This window comes from Notamacropus eugenii, chromosome 2 (assembly GCF_028372415.1).
Source record: "Notamacropus eugenii isolate mMacEug1 chromosome 2, mMacEug1.pri_v2, whole genome shotgun sequence".
NCBI classification, from domain to species: domain Eukaryota; kingdom Metazoa; phylum Chordata; class Mammalia; order Diprotodontia; family Macropodidae; genus Notamacropus; species Notamacropus eugenii.
Genome location: NC_092873.1, coordinates 404,364,269 through 404,388,858, shown reverse-complemented (window position 1 = coordinate 404,388,858; position 24,590 = coordinate 404,364,269). Strand labels below are relative to the sequence as shown.

Genomic DNA, 24,590 nt, shown 5'->3' with positions numbered 1-24,590 from the left:
AATTTTGCACTTTTGCTCATGTAAATACTACCACTGACAAAATTCAGGCCTCAGAACTTTAGCTTTTCTTTTAGAGATATTGAGATCCTACAGATGTTTCTAGTCCCAGTGATTTCTAGAGCAAGTCATTGGTCTGATTAGGGTTCCTTAGCTTTAAACTGGCTTTGACTTCATATTTGCTCAGGGAAAGGAAGGCAAAATCAATTTTCCTATAGGCACAGGCAAAGCATGAATGCAAACCTTTTAAAACTATTCTGACTCCTCCCACCCTTTTTGGGAAGAGGATTTGGTTATTTTCATAGAAAATCCTGCTATCTAAACTGTTCTTAATGAAGTACCCAATAACTTCCTGATTACTACATCTTAGGACAGCCTTCAGTCTTCATTCACTTTGACATTTCTGAAGAATTTGATACTGTTGATCATCCCCTACTTCTTGATATGATCTCTGCCTTTAGTTTCTTTTCTAACTGTGTGGTATGGTAGAAAGAACACTTGATTTGGAGTTGGAGGAACTAAGCTTGAATCCTGGCACTGAAAAGTACTGTACCTTGCTGGGCCCTCAGTTGCCTTATTTATAAAATTGCTCTAAATCTCTGATGCAATGCTCTACTGACTTTTCTTCTTCCTCTTCAGTGTGGGTGACCAAACTGCTCTCCTCTGCCCTTAACCCTTTTCTCTGTATACCATCTCCCTTTCTGATTACATATACATATACATAGATGTAAATTCACCTCTGAGTCACTCCCTTATTGAGGAATCCATCCCTGGTTTTTCCTGTAACCTCTAATCTGACCTTTCTAATTGCCTGAGGCACATTTCACCTGTGCATATCTCAGACTTAGCATTCCTATTACTGACCTTATCTTTTTCCCAATTTGCACCTATTTTTAGTTTTCCTTTAGTTTGATTTTTTAATTAATCTTCTCAGTCACTCACTCTTGAAACCTTGGAGCATTCCTCAGCTCTTCCCTATTCTTTATTCTCCACATCCAGTTACCAAATCCTGTAGGACTACATCTCTTGCATGCCCCTTTTCCTCTTACAGTGTAATATATTGCCCTAGCTTGGGCGCTGCTCATCTCTTTGAGTATTTTATCACCTCCTAAATGGTTTTCCTGTTTGAGGCCTTCATTTTCTTTGATCTTTTACTCCCATAGCTGCCAAAATAACCTTCTAGATGTACTACTCTGACCATGTCACTGTCCTGCTTCAAAAGGTTTCAGTTATTTCCTTTTTACTGTAGATAAAATACAAGTTCCCTAGACTGGCATTAAAGAGGCTAGTTGCATCTAACTTCCAGCCTTATTTCATATGAATACCTTTCATATACTTTGTCTTCTAGCCCTAGAGGACTCTTAGCTGTTCCCTGATGCCCCCTGTCCTGTCCTATCATCATGTGACGACATCTTCTCAGAGCTATAAAATATCCAAGTTGACAGGGATTTCAGAGACCTCCAAACTCCATTGCCCCCTCCTTGTTTCTTGGATGGGGGTCCAGCGCTTTTTCTGACCCTCCCTGCCAAGAGCTGAAAATGAGCTCTTAATCTGCAGATTTTTTTATTGTAGTCCTTTGCATCTTTCATTTGTCTTGATCATGTTCTACTTTGGATCGTGCTTATTTGTTCATGCAACTTAATTTTCTTTCTTTTTTTTTAGAGGCATTTTGAAATTTATTTTTGGTTTTCAGTATCCCCTTTTATAAGATTTTGAGTTCTAAATTGTCCCCCCTCTTCCATCCTCCCATCCACAAGACTGCATGCAGTCTGATATAGACTATACATGTACAATCATATTTCACATATTTCCACATTAGTCATGTTGTGAAAGAAGAATCAGAACAAAAGTGGAAAACCATGAAAAAGGAAAAAAACCAAAAAAACAATTGAAGAAAGAGCAAATAGTATGCTTCAGTCTGCATTCAGAGTCCATATTTCTTTCTCTGGATGTGGATAACATTTTCCATCATGAGTCTTTTGGAATTGTCTTAGATCATTGCATTGCTAAGAAGACCTGACTCTGACAAAGTCAGTCATCACATAGTGTTGCTATTACTGTGTGCGGTGTTCTTCTGTTTCTGCTCACTTCCCTTAGCATCAGTTCATTTAAGTCTTTCCAGGTTTTTCTGAAGTCCACCTGCTCACCATTTCTTATGGAGCAGTATTATTGCATTGCATTCCTATGTTGCAACATGTTTAGCCATTCCCCAATTGATGGGCATCCCCTCAATTTCCAGTTCTTTACCATTACAAAAAGAGCTACTATAAATATTTTTTTACATGTGGGTTTTTTCCCCTTTTTTGTGATCTCTTTGGGATAACCATACCTAACAGTGGTATTGCTGGATCAGAGGGTATGTGCACAGTTTTATGGTCCTTTAGGCATAGTTCCAAATTGATCTCCAGAATGGATGGATCAGTTCACAACTCTACCAACAATTCATTGGTGTTCCAATTTTCCCACATCTTCTCCACCATTTATCATTTTCCTGTTTTGTCATGTTAGCCAATCTGATAGGTGTGATATGATACCTCAGATTTAACTTGTTTTAACTTGCATTTCTCTAATCAACAGTGATTTAGACCATTTTTCCATATGACTATAGATAGGGAGTTTGCTGTTCATACCTTTTGACCATTTATCCATTGGGAAATGACTTGTGTTACATATTTGATTCAGTTCTCTATGTATTTTAGAAATGAGGCCTTTACCAGAGACATTGGCTATAAAAATTGTTCTCTAGCTTTCTTCTTCCCTTCTAATCTTGGTTGTACTGGTTTTGTTTGTGCAAAAACTTTACGTAATTAAAATAATCCATTTTGCGTTTCATAATGTTCTCTATCTTTTGTTTGGTTATAAATTCTTCTGTTCTCCATACATCTCACAGATAGACTATTCCTTGCTCTCCTAGTTTGCTTATAGTTTTACCTTTTATGTCCAAATCATGTACCTGTTTTGACCTTATGTTGGTATACAGTGTGGACAGCTAGGTGGTGCAGTGGATAGAGTATCAGTGCAGGAGTCAAAAGGACCTGAGTTCAAATCTCACCTCAGACTCTTGACACTCACTAGCTGTGTGACCTTGGGCAAATCACTTAGCCCAATTGCCTCATCCTGAGTCATCCTGATGAATATCTGGTTACTGGATTCAGATGGCTCTAGAGGAGAAGTGAGGCTGGTGACCTGCACAGCCCTCCCTCACTCAAAACAAAGTCAAGTGTAAGTCATGTCATTATTTTTCTGATGGCATTGTGCTCTTTGGCAACGAAGGCCAAACACACCATCAGAAGGTATACAGTGTAAGATATTGGTCTATGCCTAGTTTCTGCCATACTGTTTTCCAGTTTTCCCAGCAGTTTTTGTCATATAGTGAGTTCTTATCCCAGAAGCTGGAGTCTTTCAGTTTATCAAACAGTAGATTACTGTAATCATAGACTGCTGTGTCTTGTGTTCTTAAACTATTCCGCTTATCTACCACTCTGTTTCTTAGCCAGTACCAAGTAGTTTTGATGATTGGTGCTTTATAATGCAGTTTTAAATCTGGTAAGGCTAGGCCACTTTCCCCAATATTCTTGACCTGTAATTCTAGATGCATTTTGTTATTATTTTTTTCTAGCTCTATTAAATAATTTTTTGGTAGTTTGATTGGTATGGCACTGAATAAGTAAATTAATTTAAGTAGAATTGTCATTTTTATATTAGCTGAGCCTACCCATGAACAACTGATATTTTTCTAGCTATTTAGATCTGACTTTATTTGTGTAAAAAGTATTTTGTAATTATGTTCATATAGTTCCTGGGTTTGTCTTGGCAAGTAGACTCCCAAATAGTTTATATCATCTACAATTACTTTAAATGGAATTTCTCTTTCTATCTCTTGCTCCTTGGCTTTGTTAGTAGCTTATAGAAATGCCAATGATTTATGTGGGTTTATTTTTATATCCTGCACCTTTGCTAAAGTTGTTAATTATTTCAGGTAGTTTTTTAGTTGACTCTCTGGGATTGTCTAAGAATACCATCATATCATTTGCATGGAGTGATAGTTTTGCTTCCTAATGGCCTATTCCAGTTCCTTCTATTTCTTTTTCTTCTCTTCTAGCTAAAGCTAACATTTCTAGTACAGTACTGAATAACAAAGGTAATAATGCACATTCACCCCGGAACCCCTTGAAAAAGGTTCTAGCTCATCCTCATTACATATAATGTTTGCTGGTGGTTTTCAATAGATGTTACTTATCATTTTGAAGAAAATATCATTCCCCAGTTTTTAATAGCATTGGGTGTTGTATTGTGTCAAAAGCTTTTTCTGCATCTATTGAGATAATCATATGATTTCTGTTAATTTAGTTATTGATATGGTCAGTTATGCTGAGCTCTTCCTGGTTTAGGTATCAACACCATATTTGTATCGTAAAAATACTTTGGTAGGACTCCTTCTTTGCCTGTTTTCTCAAGTAGTTTATATAGTACTGGAATTAATTGTCCTTTAAATGTTTAGGAGAATTCACTTGTAAATTCATCTGGCCCTGGAGATTTTTTCTTAGGGAGTTCATGAATGGCTTATTTAATTTCTTTTTCTGATATAGGGTTATTTAAATATTTTATTTCCTCTTCTGGTATTCGGGGCAATTTATATTTTCATCCATTTCACTTAGATTGTCAGATTTATTAGCATAGAGTTGGGCAAAAGAGCTCCTAATTGTTTTGTTTCTTCTTCATTGGTGGTAAATTTACCCTTTTCATTTTTGATATTAGTAGTTTGATTTTCTTTATTTTTTAATCAAAGTTTTATCCATTTTATTGTTGTTTTTTTTTCATAAAACCAGCTTAGTTTTATTTATTAGTTTAATAGTTTTCTTAATTCAATTTTATTAATCTCCCCTTTAATTTTCAGAATTTCTAATCTGATATTCAATTGGGAATTTTTAATTTGTTCTTTTTTCTAGCTTCTTTAGTTGCATGCTGAATTTATTGATCTCTTCTTTGTCTATTTTATTAATGTAAGCGTTTAGAGATATAAAATCTCCCTTAAGAACCCCTTTGACTTGCATCTCATAAGTTTTGGTGTGTCTTCTCATTATTATCATTCTCTTGGGTGAAGTTGTTGATTGTTTTTATGATTTGATGTTTGACCCACTTATTCTTTAGGATTAGATTATTTAATTTCAAATTAATTTTTAGTCTGTCTTTCCATGGCCCTTTATTACATGCAGTTTTTATTGTGTCATGATTTGAAAAAGGATGTATCTAATATTTCTGACTTTCTGCATTGGATTGTGAAGTTTTTGTGTCCTAGTACATTGTCACTTTTTGTGTGGATGCTATGTACCACTGAGCAAAAGGTACATTCCTTTCTGTCCCCATTCAATTTTCTTTTTTTTAATTAATTAGTTTTTAGTTTTCAGCATTCATGTCCACAAGCTCTTGAGCTTTAAATGTTTTCCCATCCCTGCCCTCCCCCTTCCACAAGGCAGTGTACAGTCTGATGTAGGTTATACATGTGCATTCATATTAAATAATTTCATATTAGTCATGGTGTAAAGAAGAGTTAGGACTAATGGTAGGAACTATGAGAAAGATGAAACAAAACAACAAGAGAACAAATAGTACACTTTGATCTGCATTCACACTCCATTGTTCTTTCTCTGGATGTGGACAGCATTTTCTGTGAGTCTTTTAGAGTTATCTTAGATCCTTGCATTGCTGAGAAAAGCCAAGTTTATCAAAGTCAGTAATTGCACAATGTGGCTGTTACTGTGTACAGTGTTCTCCTGGTTCTGCTCACTTCAACTCAGCAGCAGTTCATTTAAGACTTTCCAGGTTTTTCTGAAGTCTGCCTGCTCATCATTTCTTACAGCACAATAGTATTTCATTGCATCCATATAACACAACTTGTTTAGCAGTTTCCCAGTTGATGGATATTCCCCTCAATTTCCAATTCTTTATCATTACAAAAAAGAGCTGCTATATTTTTTGTACATGTGGGTCCTTTTCCCTTTTTTATGATGTCTTTGGGATACATACCTAATAGTGGTATTGCTGGATCAAATGGTATGTGTACAGTTTTATGGTCCTTTAGACATAGTTCCAAATTGCTCTCCAGAATGGTTGGATCAGTTCACAACTCCACCAGCAATGTATTGGTGTGCCAATTTTCCCACATCTCCTCCAACATTTATCATTTTCCTGTTTTGTCATGTTAGCCAATCTGATAGGTGTGATGTGGTACCTCAGAGTTGTTTTGATTTGCATTTCTCTAATCAATCCCCATTCAGTTTTTTCCAGAGGTCTATATCTAACTTTTCTAAAATTCTATTCATCTCCTTAACTTCTTTCTTGTTCATTTTGTGTTTAAATTTATCTAGTTCTGAGAATGGGCAATTGAGGTCCCCCACTAGTATAGTTTTGCTTTCCATTTCTTCCTGTAACTCATTTAATTTCTCCTCTATGAATTTGGATGCTTTACCACTTGGTTAATGTATGTTTAGTATTGATATTACTTCATTGTCTATGGTACCTTTTAGCAGGATGTAGTTTCCTTCTTTATCTCTTTTAAGTAGCTTTATTTTTGCTTTATCTAAGATCAGGATTGCTATCCCTGTTTGTTTTTTTTTTTTTTAACTTCAGCTGAAGCATTATATATTCTGCTCCAGCCTTTTACTTTTACTCTCTGTGTATCTCTGCCTCAAATATGTTTCTTGTAAACAACATATTGTAGGGTTCCAGTTTTTAATCTGCTACTCTCCTATCTGCTTCCATTTTATGGGAGAGTTCATCCCATTCACATTCACAACTATGATTTCTAACTGTATCCTCCTGTTTTTCCTCCATTTATACTTTTCTCTCTCCTTTCTCTCCTCACCATTGTTTTGCTTCTGACCACCATCCTTTTCTTTCTCCATTCTCTATTCCATCCCTACTTTCTCCATTCCCTTCATTCCCATTCATTCTCCATACTTTCCTCCCTCCCTTCTCCCTATACACCTCTTTTCCCCCACCCCACCCTCCTTTTTTTCCTCCTGCTTCCCTGTAGGGTAAGATAGATTTCTTTACCCAACTGTGAGTGCATATTATTCCCTTTGAGCCAAATCCATTGAGAGGAAGGTTCAAATAATGCTTGCTGCCCCATCTTTCCCTCTACTGCAATAGATCTTTTACACATCTTCATGTGATGCCTATTCTGCCTCTCCCTTTCCTCTTTTCCTATTACAATTCTTTTTTCCCCACTCCTTAATTATTTTTTATCATCACATCACATCCAACTTATTTCTACACCTTCTGCCTACATATCCCCCTTCTAAATGTCATAATAAAGATACAATTCTCAAAAGTTGCAAGAATCATCTTCCTGTGTAGAGATGTAAACAGTTTAACTTTATTGAATAATTTTTTTTTCTTTTCTGCTCACCTTTTTATGCTTCTCTTCAGTCTTCTATTTGAAGATCAAATTTTCTGTTCAATTCTGTTTTTTTTTTTTAATTGGGAGTGGCTGAAAGTCCACTGTATCATTGAATTTTCATCTTTTCCCCTGAAAGATTATATTCAGTTTTGCTAGGTAGTTGATTCTTGGTTGTAATCCAAGCTTCTTTGCCTTCCAGAATATCTTCTTCTAAACCCTGTGATCCTTTAATGTAGAAGCTACCAAGTCCTGTGTAATCCTGACTGTAGATAAACAATGTTTAAATTGTTTCTTTTTGGCTGCTTGCAGTATTTTCTCTTTGACTTGCTAATTCTAGAATTTGGCTATGATGTTCCTTAGAGTTTCTCTTTTGAGGTCTCTTGCAGAAGGTGATAGGTGGATTCTTTCAGTGACTCTTTTGCCCTCTTGCTCTAGGATGTCAGGGCAGTTTTCCTTGATAATTTCTTGAAAGATGCTGTACAGGCTCTTTTTTTATACTGGCTTTCAGACAGACCAGTAATTCTTTTTTTTTTTTATTTGTTTTTAGATTACAACATTCATTTCCACAAAATTTTGAGTTCCAGGTTTCTCCCCATCTTTCCCCTCCCCCCACTCTATAACACTTTGCATTTTGATTACCCCTTCCCTCAATGTGTCCTCCCTTCTATCACACCCCACCCTTCCTCTGTTCCCATCTTCTTTTCTCTCTTTTATAGATTTCTATACCCCATTACCTGTATTTCCTATTCCCCCGTTATATGCAATAACAGTTCTCAACATTTATTTCTAATACTTTGAATTCCAACTTCTCTCCCTTCCTCTCTCCCCATCCATCCCCACTGAGAAAGCAAGCAATTCAATACAAGCTATATATGTGTCATTTTGCAAAAGACTTCCATAATAGTCAGGTTGTGTAAGACTAGCTATTATTTCCCTCCATCCTACCCTATCCCCGCTTTAACCTATTTTCTCATTTGACCTTGTTCCTTCCCAAAAGTGTTTACTTCTAGTTAGTCCCTTCTCTCATTTGTCCTCCCTTCTATCATTCTCCTCACCCCACTTGTCCCCTTCTCCCGTACTTTCCTGTAGTGTAAGATTTCCATACCAAATTTAGTGAGCATGTTATTCCCTCCTTAAACCATATGTGAAGAGAGTAAGCTTCACTTTTCCTCTCTCACCTCCTCTTTTTTCTCCTCTGTTGAAAATGATTTTTCTTATCTGTTAATTATGAGTGATAATTTGTCCCATTCCATTTCTCCCTTTCTCCTCCCAATGTATTCCTCTCTTACCCCTTAATTTTATTTTTTTTATAGCTATCAATCCTTCTAATTCAACTCCACCAGTGCTGTGTGTGTGTGTGTGTGTGTGTGTGTGTGTGTGTGTGTGTGTATAATCCCTCTGCCTGTCCAAATGCTGAGAAAAGTCTGAAGAGTTACAAATATTATCTTTCCATGTAGGAATGTAACCAGTTCAGCTTTAGAAAGTCCTTTATGAATTCTCTTTCCTGTTTACCTTTTCATGCTTCTCTTGATTTTTGTGTTTGAAAGCCAGATTTTCTCTTCAGTTCAGGTCTTTTCATCAAAAATTCTTGAAAGTTCTCTATTTCATTGAATGACCATTTTTTCCTTGAAGTATTATACTCAGTTTTGCTGGGTAGGTGATTCTTGGTTTTAATCCCAGTTCCTTTAACTTCTGGAATATCCTATTCCAAGCCCTTCAATCCCTTAATGTAGAAGCTGCCAGATCCTGTGTTATCCTGATTGTATTTCCACAATACTTGAATTGTTTCTTTCTAGCTGCTTGCAGTATTTTCTCCTTGACCTGAGAACTCTGAAATTTGGTCACAATATTCCTAGGAGTTTCTCTTTTTGGATCTCTTTCAGGAGGTGATTGGTGGATTTTTTCAGTTTTTATTTTGCCCTCTGGTTCTAGAATATTAGGGCAGTTTTCCTTGATAACTTCACGAAAGATGATGTCTAGGCTCTTTTTTTGATTGTGGCTTTCATGGCTTTTGATCATAGCATAATTTTTAAATTGTCTGGCTTGGATCTGTTTTCTAGGTCATTTGTTTTTCCAGTGAGATATTTCACATTATCTTCTATTTTTTCATTCTTTTGGTTTTGTTTTGTAATTTCTTGGTTTATCATAAAGTCATTAGCTTCCCTCAGCTCCACTCTCATTTTTAAAGAACTGTTTTCTTCAGTGAGCTTTTTGAACCTCCTTTTCCATTTGGCCAATTCTGCTTTTTAAAGCTTTCTCCTCCTCATTGGCTTTTTGGACCTCTTCAATTGAGTTAGCCTATTTTTAAAGGTGTTATTTTCTTCAGCATTTTTTTGGGTTTCCTTTAGCAAGCTGTTGACTTGCTTTTCAAGTTCTTCCATGGCCTGAGCCCATTGCACATTCATTTTGGAGGTACTGGATTCAGAAGCCTTGACTTCCTCTGATAATATGCATTGTTCTTCCTCATCCAAAAGGATGGAAGGAAATACCTGTTCACCTTCTATAGTCTCTTTCACTCTGTTTTTCTGTGGCTTCTGCTGCTCTAGAATTTGTTGAGTCATTTTTTTACAGATATTTTATGGGCTGTAGGGAAAGAGCATCTTTTTACTCCGCTATATTAGCTCTGCCCCCATAGACCAGTAAGTCTTAAAGTATTTCTACTGGATCTATTTTCCAGGTCGGTTGTTTTTTTCAATGAGGTATTTTACATTTTCTTTTACTTTTTTTCATTCTTTTGGTTTTGTTTGACTGATTCTTGATATCTGAAAGAGTCATTACCTTCCACCTGCCCGATTCTAATTTTTAATGATTTTTCTTCTTTTAGATTTTGTACCTTCTTTTTCGTTTAGACAATTCTGCTTTTTAGTAGAATCTCTTCAGTAAGTTTTTGTAGCTTCTTTGCCATTTGGCCAATTTTATTTTTTAAGGAATTGTTTTGTACAGTCAATTTTTCTCTTTCCTTGTACAAGCTGTTGATTATCTCTGGCATATGTCTTATTTCTTTTCCCAGTTTTTCTTCTACCTCTCTTGTTTGGCTTTTAAAATCCTTCTTGAGCTCTTCCAAAGAGGCTTTTTGGGCTTGAGCCCAATTCATATTCGCCTTTGAGGTTTCAGATTTGGGTATATTGGCAATATTGTTCTCTTCTGAGTTTGAGTTTTGATCTTCCCTGTCATCGTAGAAATTCTCTATGGTCAGTGTTCATTTTTGCTTTTTTTTGTTTGCATATTTCATGGCTTTTAAAGTTGAGCTCTCCTGCTAGAGCACAGGGGGCACTGTCTCAAGCCTCAGGGTTCAGAATCCTGATCGTTAGCTTTGTGTGCTGGAACCTCAGGTTCTGGCAGCTGGAGGCTGTAGGGGTCTGACAGCTTACCTGGTGGTGATATCTGGTGTGTACTGAGACCTGGTGGGCTTTTTCTATGTTTTCCTGGAGTTTCACTGAAGCATGTGGAATTGCACTGCTGGAGGGCAACCTGCCCACCTGGGGCTGCACTGAAGTTCTGGGACATTTGGCTGCTGGAGGACACCTGTCTAACTGGGGCTGTGCTGAAACACAGGGAGGTCCACTATTGGAGGGTATCTGCCCACCTGGGCTTATGTGGTTCTCCAAGCTGGAGTCTGCCAGTTCCCATTGTGGGGTCCTGGTGTTGGCATTTGCCTGCTCTACCACTCTGTGACTCAGTATCTCCTGCTGGTTTGTTGAGGTAGAGCCTGTCATCTGCTTACTGGGATGCTTCCTGTCCTGGATTGCACTCTCCTTTTGCTCAAGTGATACAGACTTTGCTGATTTGCTGATCCTCTAAGTCTCCTGGATTAAAAGATTGGTCCACTTCATCTTTCTACTGGCTCTGCTATTCCAGAATCTGTTTTGGGGCAATGTTTTATGGTTGTTCAGGGATAAGAATGGGAGAGGGACAGTGCTCTACTGCTTAATCTGCCATCCTGGCTCCTGGAAGTCTCTCCTTGAAACTTAATTTTCTTTGTAATTTTTCCAAGAGCAGTAATGATTTTCTCCTTTTGTCCCTAGCAACCTTCATATAATATTGATTTCAAATTTATTTAATAATAATGATAACTGGCATTTATTATACATTGCTTCTTAGTTTGCAAAGCACTTTCCATTATAACATGTCATTTGATCCCCAGAATGACCCTGTAGTAGGTAGGTGCTATTATTATCCCCATTTTATAGTTGAAGCAGTTGAGCCTTAGAGAAGATAAATGATTTCCCCAGGATCACATAGTCTGTGTCTAAGGCAAATTTGAATTCAGGTCCTTATAATTCCCAAATTCAGAGTTCCATCAACTGTATCACTTATTAGCTGCATCCTTTTTTTAAAGGGGTGAAAGTTACACTGCATCAGTTTCCCCTTAAACTGAAAATATGCTTAAGTTTTTTAATATATCCAATATTTTGACAGATGACATTAAGTGTGCTGCCAAGGGTGAGAATGGGGAGAGAGTGGGTACATCAAAGGTACATGATGGGTATTAATGATAAGATGACCCATTTGTGATGGAAAGAAAAAAGCTTAAAATAAAATGATGCATTTTTATAGGGCTTTGTGGAAATATTGGCCTTACCTTTTGTAGATTTGAAAAGGTCAAATGGATCCCCATGGTTTCCACACTTCATTAATGGTAGGGCCAGAACTCAAGCTCAGATCTTGAGACTGTATCTAGTACTCTTTCCATAGCAGCACATTTTTTCTCATGTATGACTCTGGGTTTGGAATCAAACATTCTCATCTTTAAATTGAGGCAGCTAGATGGCACAGAGAAGAGAGCACTGGGCTCAGAGTTAGGCAGGTCTGAGTTCAAATCCTACCTTAGACACTATGGGCATGTCATTTAGCCAGCCTCTCTCCATGACCCTGGCCAAGTTCCTGAACTTCCCTAAGCCTCAGTTTTTTAATTCGTAAAATAGATCTAGTAGTACCTGCACTTTACTGACCTCACTCACCAGGCTATAATAATGAAGATACTTTGTAAACTTTAAATCACCATATAACATGTGAGATATTATCAGTCTATCAACAAGCTTTTTTTACGTGCCTGATATGCACTGGGTATAGAGACAAAAATGAAAGTGTCTGCCATCACGGAGTCAACAACATTTCATGGGGACTATTTGTTTAGAAAGTTACTATCTGTATCCCCAGGAGATCATAAAAATGGGAAAGGGTTCCACATGTACAAAAATATTTATAGCAGCTCTCTTTATGGTGGCCAAAAACTGGAAATCAAGGGGGGATGCCCATCAATTGGAGAATGATTGAATAAATTATGGTATATGAATGTAATGGAATACTGTTGTGCTGTAAGAAATGATGAACAGGAAGACTTCAGAGAGACCTGGAAAGACTTATATGAACTGATGCGGAGTGAAAGGAGCAGAACCAGGAGAATTTTGTACACAGCAACAACCACAGTGTGCAAGGAATTTTTCTGGTATACTTAGTCCTTCATTGCAATGCAAGGACTAAAAAAATTCCCAATGGATTCTTGAGGCAAAATGCCTTTCACATCCAGAGAAAGAATTATGGAATTCAGTCGCAGAATGAAGCAGATCATTTTCTTTTGTATTGTGTTTTGTTTTGTTTTATTATTTCTCCCATTCATTTTAATTCTTCTGTGCAACATGACTAAGGTGAAAATGTATTTAATAGGAATGTATGTGTCGAACCTATATAAAATTGTATACTGTATGAGGGAGGGAGGGGGGAAGGAGAAGGAGAGTGAGGAAAAAAAATCTAAGATATATGGAAGTGACTGTAGAACACTGAAAACAAATAAAATAATTTAATTCTTAAATAAATGATCAATTGATAAAACATAAGTAAAATGCTATTAAAATAAAAAAGAAAGTTACTGTCACAGCAGAGAGTAGAAACAGGCCTCTCACCTCCCTCCCAGCGTGAAGAGAGACATTAATGTTGAAGGTCTTTAAATAGCTACAAACAGACTGCCCCAGGTACACCCTGCAAGGCTTTATGCATATGTATTCAGTGTTCCTTTCGGGATGAACTTACTCCCAAGTCCAGGAGGACACACTTCTCTTCTGCCTAGTGAGTCAGTTGCTTGTGTCAAATCATCCTGATGGAGCAGCTACAGAAAAAATCTGTCCTGGCAGCTACTGCAGGTTTGTATTGGTCCCTGGCAGAGGGCCCTATTCCAGGTGGGGAGATTAAAGGGTGCTGAGAGGGCAGCCCCATTGTTTTGGACTATCTATTACCCGTTGATAAATAGAACCGGGATTAGATTTAGGCCCCAGAAGAGTGCTTAGATGAATCCATGAGCCTCGAATGACGATTTGTGTATTTGGGACTGAGAAAAAAAGGATGAGGGAGAAAGGGGATGAAAATTGCTTAGTTACATGCTTGCCAAGATCTGAAATGTAGTAATTTACTTTTAAAATGTGTTTTGAAATACCACCAAAACCTCTTATTATATTGGCTATCTATTGGAATGATTTAAGTAGTTTTACATTGTTGTTTCACATAAAATTTGATATCTTAGCGGTGACAGTTTTTTATCAAAAGACTTGCACATTGATTTGGTCCCATAATGTGAAATCTTGATTTGGAGAAATTCTACCAAGTGCACCAATTTTGACTTTATTTACAGCTTTTCCCTCTCATATGAAAATGTTATTCTGAAAAGGCTCCTTATGAATGATTTTATGTACAGCATTTCCTTTGTTTCCAGCTCAAAACTTCATGCTTTCTTGTATAAAAAAGGAGATATTTAAACAAGTTTCATCTGGGTACCAATACCAGGTTCACAAAGGAAAAAGTGGTAGCTATCCCAGAGGTCATTTTTTTACAGTCAGGAGGGAGCTGAGAGAAAGATGATATGACTCCAGCTTCTTTACTCAAGACTCTTTCCCCATCCTCCTACCCAAATTTCTTTCACCTGTACTGGTCACAGACAAGTTGCAAAACAGAAATATTTATATGTCTCATCAGGATCAAAGACAATTTATTTTCCTTTGTGAAATGCAAAGACATGACCAGTTGATTAAAGAGGATTGGATTATTAAAATATGCTTTTGTTGCTAAGAAATACAACCAGATAGCATGAAGATCATTGGTTCATAGATTTCAAACTAAAAAGGACCTTATCGTCTATCTAGTCCAATCCTTCATCTTATAGATGATGAACTGAGGCCAGGAGAGGTGACTTGCTCAGGGTCACCATCTGAGGCAGGATTTGAACACAAGTCTTACTTGAATATTGCCACACATTTTCAGGACCGTTATTAAGGTCCTGGGGAAAAAAATTGGTACTGATCCCTTTGCCCTGCTTCCCCATCAGTAATAAAGATCTGAAGCCCTTTTGATTAACTAGGGGAGAGGAAAGCAAACAACTCCCAAAGTTCATTTCATATCACAATAGCTTCTTCTGTAGCTTCTTCTAAGTTTGAAAAAACTGAAAAATTCAGTCTGTGGAGACACAAGGAGCCCAAAGTAGCCTCATGCACATGTGGTGAGTTGGCCAGGAAGCCCTCTGCCATTCACACCTAATTAACCATTTGGTCAGTGATTTTATCTGTGTTGTGTTTGTCCTTGTCTGTTGAAGCTGAAGCTTCTCTGATGACACTTTGATTCTCTGCTCCTTCAGCTGGTACCTCCTTTTAAACCTCAAGTAACGTCTGAGACAGACACCAGATATTTTGATGAAGAATTTACAGCTCAGACAATTACAATAACACCACCTGAAAAATGTAAGTAAATAGTAAGTGATCCATAAGGACCTAACTAAGATGGGGAAATAGAGCATATTTTACTATATAAAGATATTGAAATTTGAATTCAGCAGCAGGGTGAGTCTATTCATCTTAAAAGTAATCTTCCAATGAAAGTGGTGAATAAAATGAGACAAATAAAAAACATTTAATTTTGAGAGAGAGAGAAGGTCTAGCTGGGTGTAAGACTTCTCTTAGTATGAAAGATTATAGCTTAAAATGTATCTGTCACAGATAACTTCTTTACTTCCTGATCTTTCCTGATTTGCTGCTGCTACACACTGCCAACCTATAACCAGCAGTGTGAAGGTGTTGCAAGCTGTTGTGATACTTCAGGTATCTTATGTAAAATTCATTGGAAGTCTGCTCTGATGAATCTGGAAGAGAAGCATGTCCTAAATAAATGACTGTAGTGGAAGAAAGGGTAATCAGACCCATTTTATCCCTGTTCCCATTTGCTGACAATGGCCTGTTTCTCAGTGGTATGTGTATATCACCATTAGTCAAAAAATGAAGCTCAAACTGTGATTTAAGGAAACTTCAAGGGAGGAAAGAGATTTCTCTAAGAGTAAGACAATTCTTGCACACATATTAGCCATGTCACACTATTTTGATTAAAATAGCTTTGCCCAGATTGTTGCTATGTGCTGAGCATCTATGTAAGGGAAACCCACAAGTGGAATACCATCTCACCCATTTAGAGAATTGCAGAATTCCAGAGATGGAAAGCATCCCAGAAAATCAAGTCGTTCAAGCTCTCCTTATGTAGATAAGGAAAACCTGGATCTCTGAGAGACATCATGATATTTTGCCTAGAGAAACATTGCTGGTCAGTAGCTGAGCTAGAACCTCAGTTTCCAGATTCTCAAGACCAGTGAACCTTCCACTATATCACAGCTGCCTCCTCTACAACTAGGAAATAGGACTAGGAAATAACCAGAGGATGAAAGATGTCATCTAAGGGGACAGGAAGAGCAGTGAAGTATGTCCTGCTGTTGTCTTCCTGGTGTGTCTGAGGTACTGGAAAGGAATGAAGAGTTCTGGAAAAGGGCGAGAGGCATCTGTGTACATGTGCTGCTGAGACAAGCATTGGAGAACTGGGGATAGGGACTGATAGTGCCCAGGGCAGTGCAGGCCCACATAGGCGTCTCCCACAGCCTTGCTTGTTATGACCTAAGCTGTTGCAGTTTTCCGGTCATAACAACAGTAACAACAGTTAGCATTTACACAGTACATAAAGTTTTTCAATGTGCTGTACATTTGTTATTTTCACAGTAGCTCTGGGAGGTAGATACCCCTATTATTTCCATTTTATTGATGGGAAAACTGAGGCTGAGAGGTTAAGGGACTTAGCCAGGGACACAAAATGCCTGGGAAAGAATTTGAAGCCTGGTCTTCCTAACTCCAAGTCCCATACTCTTACCACCTATTGCTACCTAGCTGCCATAGGGTTTAGAGTTGGAAGGAACCTAAGAGATTTTCCAGTCTCTGCTCATTTTGGAGATGATGAAACTAAGTACCAAAGAGGTTATTTGCCAAGTTTATACTGGTACTAAGTAGGAGGGCCAAAATTCTCTTTCAAATCCTCTAACTTCAGATTCAGTGCTCTGATACCAGAAGACATTTTTCAGTCATCTCTAGAACACAATTTGAATTTTATACATTTATGTTTCAGAAATCTTGATGATTAACATAAATTACAAGCTCAGACATTTCAAAATCTTTAAAGAATATTGGTTAGGATCTCAGAGAGATAGGTTATAGGTTAGACTAGAGAGAGATATGAAGTCCCCACATTATCATTCCTACATAGAACTCTGAGCATCCACCCAAAACTGTAAGCCTGTCAAAGGCTGACCCTGGCCAGATCACCACATGCCCCAGATTTCTGATGTAGCATCATTACTGTCACATGGAGCTCAGGAATGGTCCAAAGAAACCACACAAAACACTTTAGATGGGCAATTGGCTTGATGGGGGTGATTTTCCTACCAAAGGAGATCCACGGAGGAGATAAAATCAATTAAGTTAATAAGCAAAGTATTGTATCAATATGAGTGAAGGAAGAAGTGATTGTCTCTCGGGTTGTGTCCTTTGTTTAGCAAAGAGGGAGGTGTGGAGTTCTGCCCAGGTAGTGCTCCTGCTGGCCCTCTGGTTCAGATATCAGTGCTGCTTTTGGCCTCAGCTGTCAGATTATTTCTATAACCGTTAAATGCAGCCCCTACATTGTGAAGTGCCTTTCCATTGCCTTCCGTGCACATGCTATGGTCGATGGGAATGGGCACTAAATGACCTTGTGTCTCCAGTCATTGACTCTATCGTAGGTTCTCTCAAAGGACAATTCAAGGAGATTCAGAGAAACATTGAACTGTGGTTACATGTAACATAATCTTTGCTCTATGCAGCTTTAAAAAACAGAGCTGTTTAGAAAGCCAGGGCAGTTCTGACTGTGCAGAGACCAGCAGAGAGGCTTTGTTCATATAAGTCCACAACAGTTCCACTAGTTAGCGATTGTCTTCCCACTCACTGCCTTTCCCTGAAAAAGGAGAATGCAGTTATTTTTTAGTACAGACCAGCAGTTGGAGAGGCATAATGTTCCAACTGCGACACACAGCTGCAACAGCATGCCAAATTGTCCTTACTGGGGTTAATTAATTGAACAGATTTTGGAAGGCATAGTCTTATGTTGTTGGAACCATTGATGGTCCACCACCTTTACTGTACAGAGATGGGATTTCTTTGAGATCTAGTGGCTTTTATTGCCATATAATTCAATTTGTTAAATTCATCAAGAAAATCAAGTAGAGAACTTCACATGTGTCCAGAGACCGGGGGGGAGGGGCAGGGGCAGTTAATGTTTTTACATTCAGCAATCCAGGTGTTTTGCTTATAGGTCATCATTGGTATTATCATTATCTATTTTTGTCTGCTAAGCCCACATAACTAGACCCCTCAGAATTTTAAGAATAAGCAAAACTGTATGTATATATACACAGGGACATAGCTCTTCATGAAGCTCCATATATCATTAGAACATTTCAGACCTGGAGATACAGCTACAGTTGTCATTTGAATTCCATAGAGTCTCCAGTTGAACATTAGTGCAGTAGGGCAAAGGGATCTTTTCCTGTCTCCACCTCCTCTTCAGGGCTCCATGGGTTCCTCTAATTTTTTTTGTTCTTGCATTATCCCTCACTGCATGGAGGCCCAATGGAAGATGAGCATAGGGATAAGGTCCTAAAGAATCACAGTCATGTGATATCTATCAGTGGGAAGCCTGGTGTCCCAGTGGGTGAAGATGCCACAGATTATGTAGCATGTGTATTTCCTTAATTACAAAAATATTTATATGATGACAAAATAGTTGGTTTCTCTGAACTCATTAGTAATATAGAGCCTTGTTGGCAGTAATTTGGATTTTGCTTGGCAGTAGCAGCAGAAGAAGCTAGATGAGTCTTACACACTAAAAACCCAGGACTCCCGCCTGTCCCTTCATTGGGATGGTTGTTCTTAGTGGGACTGAAGTTGGTTGCTTTGGAACCCTAGTGAGATGGTGTCTTGTTTATGCTTCTCTTTGGCTACAAGAGTTCAGATTGCACCGGGCTTTCTACATGTTGAATGTGCTTGAAATTTCTCAGCAAAATAAAGCTGTTCATGTGGGAAAACTTTTTTAAAAAATGATTGGCTCATGTCATAAAGGAAACATGGGGATGTCAACCTCTGTGTCTTTGCAGAATGAGGAATTTTATACAATGTGTCTCAAGAAATATTACTCTCCACCTCTTATGAGAAAAGGAAAGTTCTGTGAAATGCAACAACTAAAAAGATATGCTTATGCTGTATAGTTCTCTTGGTAATGAACCATCTGATAAGAAAGTAAGGGTCCCCCAATTAAAATAATCCACAAAAAATGCAGATTTTAAAAAGTGGATTATTTCCAGAAAACAGATGGATGCTAATGATATAGCCATTAGGTATAGGGAAATTGAGGCCTGCCTTGGTAGTGCTAAGAAATGTAGCCAAGACTTGGAGTATTCTTAAACAAAGTTGTAGTGTTTTATTAGCCTTTCAGGCCTACTATGCCCTAGCCTTTCAGGGACGTGGTATCCCAAATTGATCAGGAATGGATTCTCATTCTTCGTGAGTTCTCACCTGACACCATTACTGCCAACACTATACTCATTTGGACAATTGTTGTGTGAGCTCAGTTCTGAATGTTTCATTATCCTCCCTCCTTGGCCTTGACATTTACTGTTAGATTATACCCATGACTTGGAGACTGCCAGAGCTTGTGCAGAGCTCCTCTGATGAGAAGCTCATTCCCTCTAAGAAATTAAGTCAGAGACGGACAAGAAGGAATGAGTGAAAGTGCCTCCATGGTAGGAAGAGGCACCCAACAAACGTTTGTTAACTTGATAGCTATTATTTGGGGTGCATTGTAGACACCTGCCTGTACATAGTGTCAGAGTTCTTAGGATCTATTGGATTGAGAATAAAAAAGAAGAAAGAGAAAAACTGAGACTCTATAAAAACAGATGCTTTTATTTCCTATTTCTTAAGTGAATACAAAGCATTCTTTTGTATATCAAAGCTATTAAGTGCTTTGTTTATAGAACATGGTGTAATAACATTATAACTAAGTATCATAATGGCCTAAAATGTAACTCTTATTCTGTTTCTCCTCATATTTGTTAGAAAAGTAATAAAATAGCCAGGACAGGAGAGGCTGGGATCATTTCACTTGATTAAAAGGATACATGTATGAAAGGCTATTAAATAGACAAATATGATCAATTCTGCCATTTATACAGTAGAAAGAATAAGATGAAATGTGCTTTAAGTATAGAGGTAAGATTTAAGTTAGATCTATAAATCTTTTTTCTGGGAAGAAGCATGAATCACCATACAGTTAGGGAGAAAGGTGGTGAGATGGCATTCTATGAATATTTTTAATAGGAGTAACAGTAATTAATGATAATATTAAGTTGTTTTCAAAGCATTATTTCATTCCTACAGATGATGAGGATGGTATGGACTGCATGGACAATGAGAGACGGCCACATTTCCCACAGTTTTCCTACTCTGCAAGTGGACGAGAATAATCCTCTTGAGTTCTGCTGCATCACTGTCATCCTAGGTTTATTATCAAAAATGATTCCTGGGCATCACCACCAGTACTAGCTATTCGCTGAGATAGCAGGAGCACTTTCAGACGTCGTCCCAAATTGAACAAGATCCTTCATCCCTCTTCCCCCTTTTATCTTCACCCCTGCCCCCCACCTCCTTTTTCCCCCCCTTCATCCCTCTCTTACAAACATTCTCACAGGCACGCACACACACAAAGAGACACAAACACACTTGCCTTTTTGTTTTTGCATGAAATTTTATCTCAGTCTAAGGTCTCATGCTATTGCTGCTACCGTCTCACTATTATAGCAACTTTAAGAAGTAATTTTACAATCTTTGGAAGTCATGAGTCCTCCGTTATACGTTTGTGCACCAATTGTCATCTTTTGTTTTTCCCTCACCTCAGAGGTTAAAAAAGAGATAAATTGGTTGTAGATGCATTTCTTAACTTTTTAGAAGGTGAATCAGAATATTAATTAGACTAAGAAGACTTAGTTCCTAACGTTTTCTTGCATCTGTTTGTGCTGGTCCAAATAAGTAATTTGGAGAGGGTGGTGATGTGCTTATGCAAAGCTTGGGTTAGGGCATATAAGTACTTGAAGCAGGTATATGTCATTAACATCTGGCTGGAATTCATTTGGAAAGCATTTGAGCAAAGGACTTAACTGTTGATATATACATATATACACATATGTGTATATATATGCACACATACACACACACACACACACACATACACACATATGTTTATATAAATTCCTGTCGGCTACTACCGAAGGAGTAGAGGGGCTCGAGTTGCCCAGCATCACACTCAGACTTCCAGATTTCCTGTGCAGTCATGGACAAGTGAGCGTCATAGCCAAGAAATGAAGGCGGCATAAACTCAGCATTGTTCCAGTCGCTTGAAGGGTCTAATGAAATGATTTGCACCAGAGAGCATTTTTCCATGTGCTTGGCATTTAAATTTTTTTTTCCTTCTTGATGTACATCACTCCTGATGGCTAAAGAATGTAGACAGGCGTAGGGATCCTGCTTTTCACCAAAACTTGTGCACCAAGAGAAACAGGTGTTTGCCTTCCATGTTTTCACTTTGACTTTGTTTTATGTGAATTATCTTTTCACAGATGTTAAGATCTTTGAGTGTCCTTTGGGGTTGGTGTTGTTTATATTGCAGTAGTATTTATTTTTTAGTGATGAAGATTGCGTGTGTCCTCCTGGCAGAGACAGCTACAACTTACATAGACTAGGCTTAAAGCAGTGTAGTTTGTCCTACATGCAAAGGAATGTACAAGCTGATGAGAATCATGCACTTTTTTCTCCTATGTGGACATTTTAACAAGGCTCTGAAATTGTATACGCTGCTTAGAAATTGGCTTCAGGGGAAGAGATACTGTCATTTAACTTCCTTGGTGCTGTAAAAGGAGAGAGCCCAACTACCAGTACCAGGGAGTTAACAAAACAAACGAATGTTTTTGCTCCTTTGAGAATTAATGTATTATGAAAAGCCAGGCAGCAGAATAGAAATGATGGTCTGTTTGGGGTGAAGGAAATGCTTTCAAGTGGTTTGACACCAGAATGAGGATGAGAAAAGCACTTTACTTGGCACACTGAACATGAAGAGGACTGATTGAAGAAACCACCGCTAGTATGTACCAAGTAGGAAAGAAAGGGTAAGAAAACCCAGAATGTCTGGGCAGATCATGGTACATTATTCACTGAATTGTCATCAGGGAAAAAAAGAACACCTCTAAGTTTTCTTTTTCTGTACATACTCATGTCCCCAAATCCCAACATTTCTTACTGAATGGGGCATGTATGCAAACCTCATCTTTCTCCTTTATTAATGATCTTCAAATTTAAACCCTCTGGTGCTAGGAGCTGAAGTTTTCCATGGCAGCCTGTGTCAGGCCTGAGGGGCCAGAAGGCTGCTCTTACTACTAGTAGAAGGAAATCCTTGCAGTATTCTGGTTTCACTATCTTAGCAGCTCCCACAGTGACAAATGGCAGCATTATGTAGTGTTATGATTGTGGTGTATGAAAGAGCAAGGGACTTTTAGATAGGAAAAATAATATTCATATGCATATGTCTTAGCTGCGTGATGCTGAAAGTATGGATTTAATGGGAGACCACTGCTGGCAGTGGCTACACTGGGGCTGACAAGGGGGATAAAGGGCATTTTATTAAGGCAGCTAAGACACATTCAGACATAGACTTTATTCTAATTTTTCATATTTCTGAGTGAAGTTGATATTTAATATTAAGTGGGCAATTAAGGCAAGGGATATTTCACTTTTCCTTATACTTACGAATTTCATCTTTTTACTTGGTAATATATTGAGTTTTCATCTTGGGAAAAGAAAGTAGGAATAGTGAACACATCCCCATAAGTTGTTTTGCACTCATTACGTAAGAAGGTATCAGATGAGCCGAGGACAGGAGAGCCGGGGACTGGCTGACTGACCATTCTGAGCATTTGCTCCTTTGAAATGCCCTCTGTGGACCAACAGAAAGCCTATCACCCATATGCAAGGCACATCCACTAGTTTTTATTGTTTGTTTTTAAGTCTTAAGATTGAGTGTTCTTTGTGACCTTGGCACTGGACACTTCCTCAAGATTAATGGCTGGCTCTGACTGAGCCCCAGGCCATCAGCTCTTCCCAGCTGACTCTTTCTCCAGCAAATGGCCTGTGGTTCTCTCCCTGTGCTTAGCCACTCCGCTTTTGTAATACCATCATAAAGTTTGCATTTGAATTTGGTGAAATATTGGAAAGCTGTTTCAGGTTGAATTTGAGAAAGGATAAACTGTCTCCCACAATGCTGCTTTCAAGAAAACTGATGACTTATTCAGGACAAACAGAACATCATGGAGTTGAGAGTTTGATTTTGTGCCCCAAATCTTCATTCAGCTGGGAAAGGGGATGAAAATAAAAACAAAGTTGCAATGTTGAAAAAAGAGGTTGAGGGAGCCTGTATTTGCTCACAACTGCAGTTTTAGAATTCTGGCAGGTGAAAAGGGACCTGGAACCCTTCAGTCAGTCATTGGATATTTTGGACAGGTTGACTCTGGCTTGTACTGACTGTCACTAAGCGTGCCCTTTTGTACCACAGCCATCTTGGAGGAAGTCGGCTCTTTCTGTTTAGACGGGAGGCAGATTTGCACACAGCTTTGCGTTCTACACTAACTGCATCTTCCAACACATTCCTGTTGCTTAAGGAACATTATTCCAGTATTGTTTTCCATTTCCCACCCCTGATTTCTAGCTTCTTAAAGCTGACTCTTCTTGCAGGGGCCATTGTGCTTCTCCTAGAGTACACAAGTAAGGTCCTTCCTTACTAACTGCAGGGTCTATCTATTACACCTCAATGTACACACTTTGCTGCTACTGTTTGTACTGTCTACAGTAGAATTTCCTTATCTTGCTCCTGGTAGTGCATTACAGGCAAGCATGAACTGTAAAGTATTTATTTAAATAAATAAACAACCATAAATGACACCTCTAAATTGGTAATTGAATTACCTCCCTGTAGCTTTAGAGTTTGTGACATTTCTTGACCTTGCTAGTTCTTTCATTAGATCCGTGCAAGATCTAGTCATCTGGTTAAGGATTTTAAGCAGACGTGACTACGAACCCAAGGAACTGTATTACCCTTACTGCTGGTCATACTTAAACTGTTTGTTTCCTTAAGTATATGACCCACAAGGATGTGAAATAACTACAAGAAACTGTTTTTGTACACTGTACATCCTTAGTATTTTTACACGTATATGATAGGGATGCACATTATTTTCCTTCGTACAGACAGCTTAAATAAAGCACTATGTCAATCTGCTACTTCTTTGTTTATTATTGTTGACTGTGGTCCTCTCATTTCTGAAAGGTAAAGGTGAATTTTTTTTTTCTGCAAAAGAACATTTTTTATAGTTATAGTATTAACCGCTGAAGATTAGACTCCTATAATAGAAATATGATGTGAAGACAAAAATCCACATTTAAATTAAAACAAAGGATTATTTTATTTCATTGAAGCAAGTGCATTCTTTTACTTTGCATTTCAGTGTGGATTGGGCACAGAAGAGATAAACTCTAGAAGGGAAGACCATATTCTTTCTGTAATGATGACCATATAGCTTTGTCTAGGGACTGAGGGACAGAGGTGTTCTCGTTCAGGAATCTATCCTGTTCCATGACTTCCTAAATTTTAGTCTCTAGATTCCTTTGTAGGAAATCATGTCATCTTTGTATCTTTGAGTGTTCTTAGTTTCCACTCATTATTGGATATTTAAAGGCTTTCATAGTACATGACAGATTTGTATGTA

The 24,590-nt window shown here is 38.1% G+C and overlaps 1 protein-coding gene across 12 annotated transcripts in view; it reads left to right on the top strand.

Annotated features, from left to right (window-relative positions):
* AKT3 (AKT serine/threonine kinase 3) overlaps positions 1–24,105 on the top strand; it is a 428,671-nt gene extending 404,566 nt beyond the window's left edge. For all 12 annotated transcript variants that reach the window (XM_072647619.1, XM_072647620.1, XM_072647616.1 and 9 more), the window contains 2 exons: positions 15,021–15,123; positions 20,161–24,105. In XM_072647619.1, coding sequence (XP_072503720.1) covers positions 15,021–15,123; positions 20,161–20,246 — 189 coding nt within the window. In that variant the 3' untranslated portion in view covers positions 20,247–24,105. The remainder of the gene's footprint in view (positions 1–15,020; positions 15,124–20,160) is intronic.
* Positions 24,106–24,590: the final 485 nt, after the last annotated feature.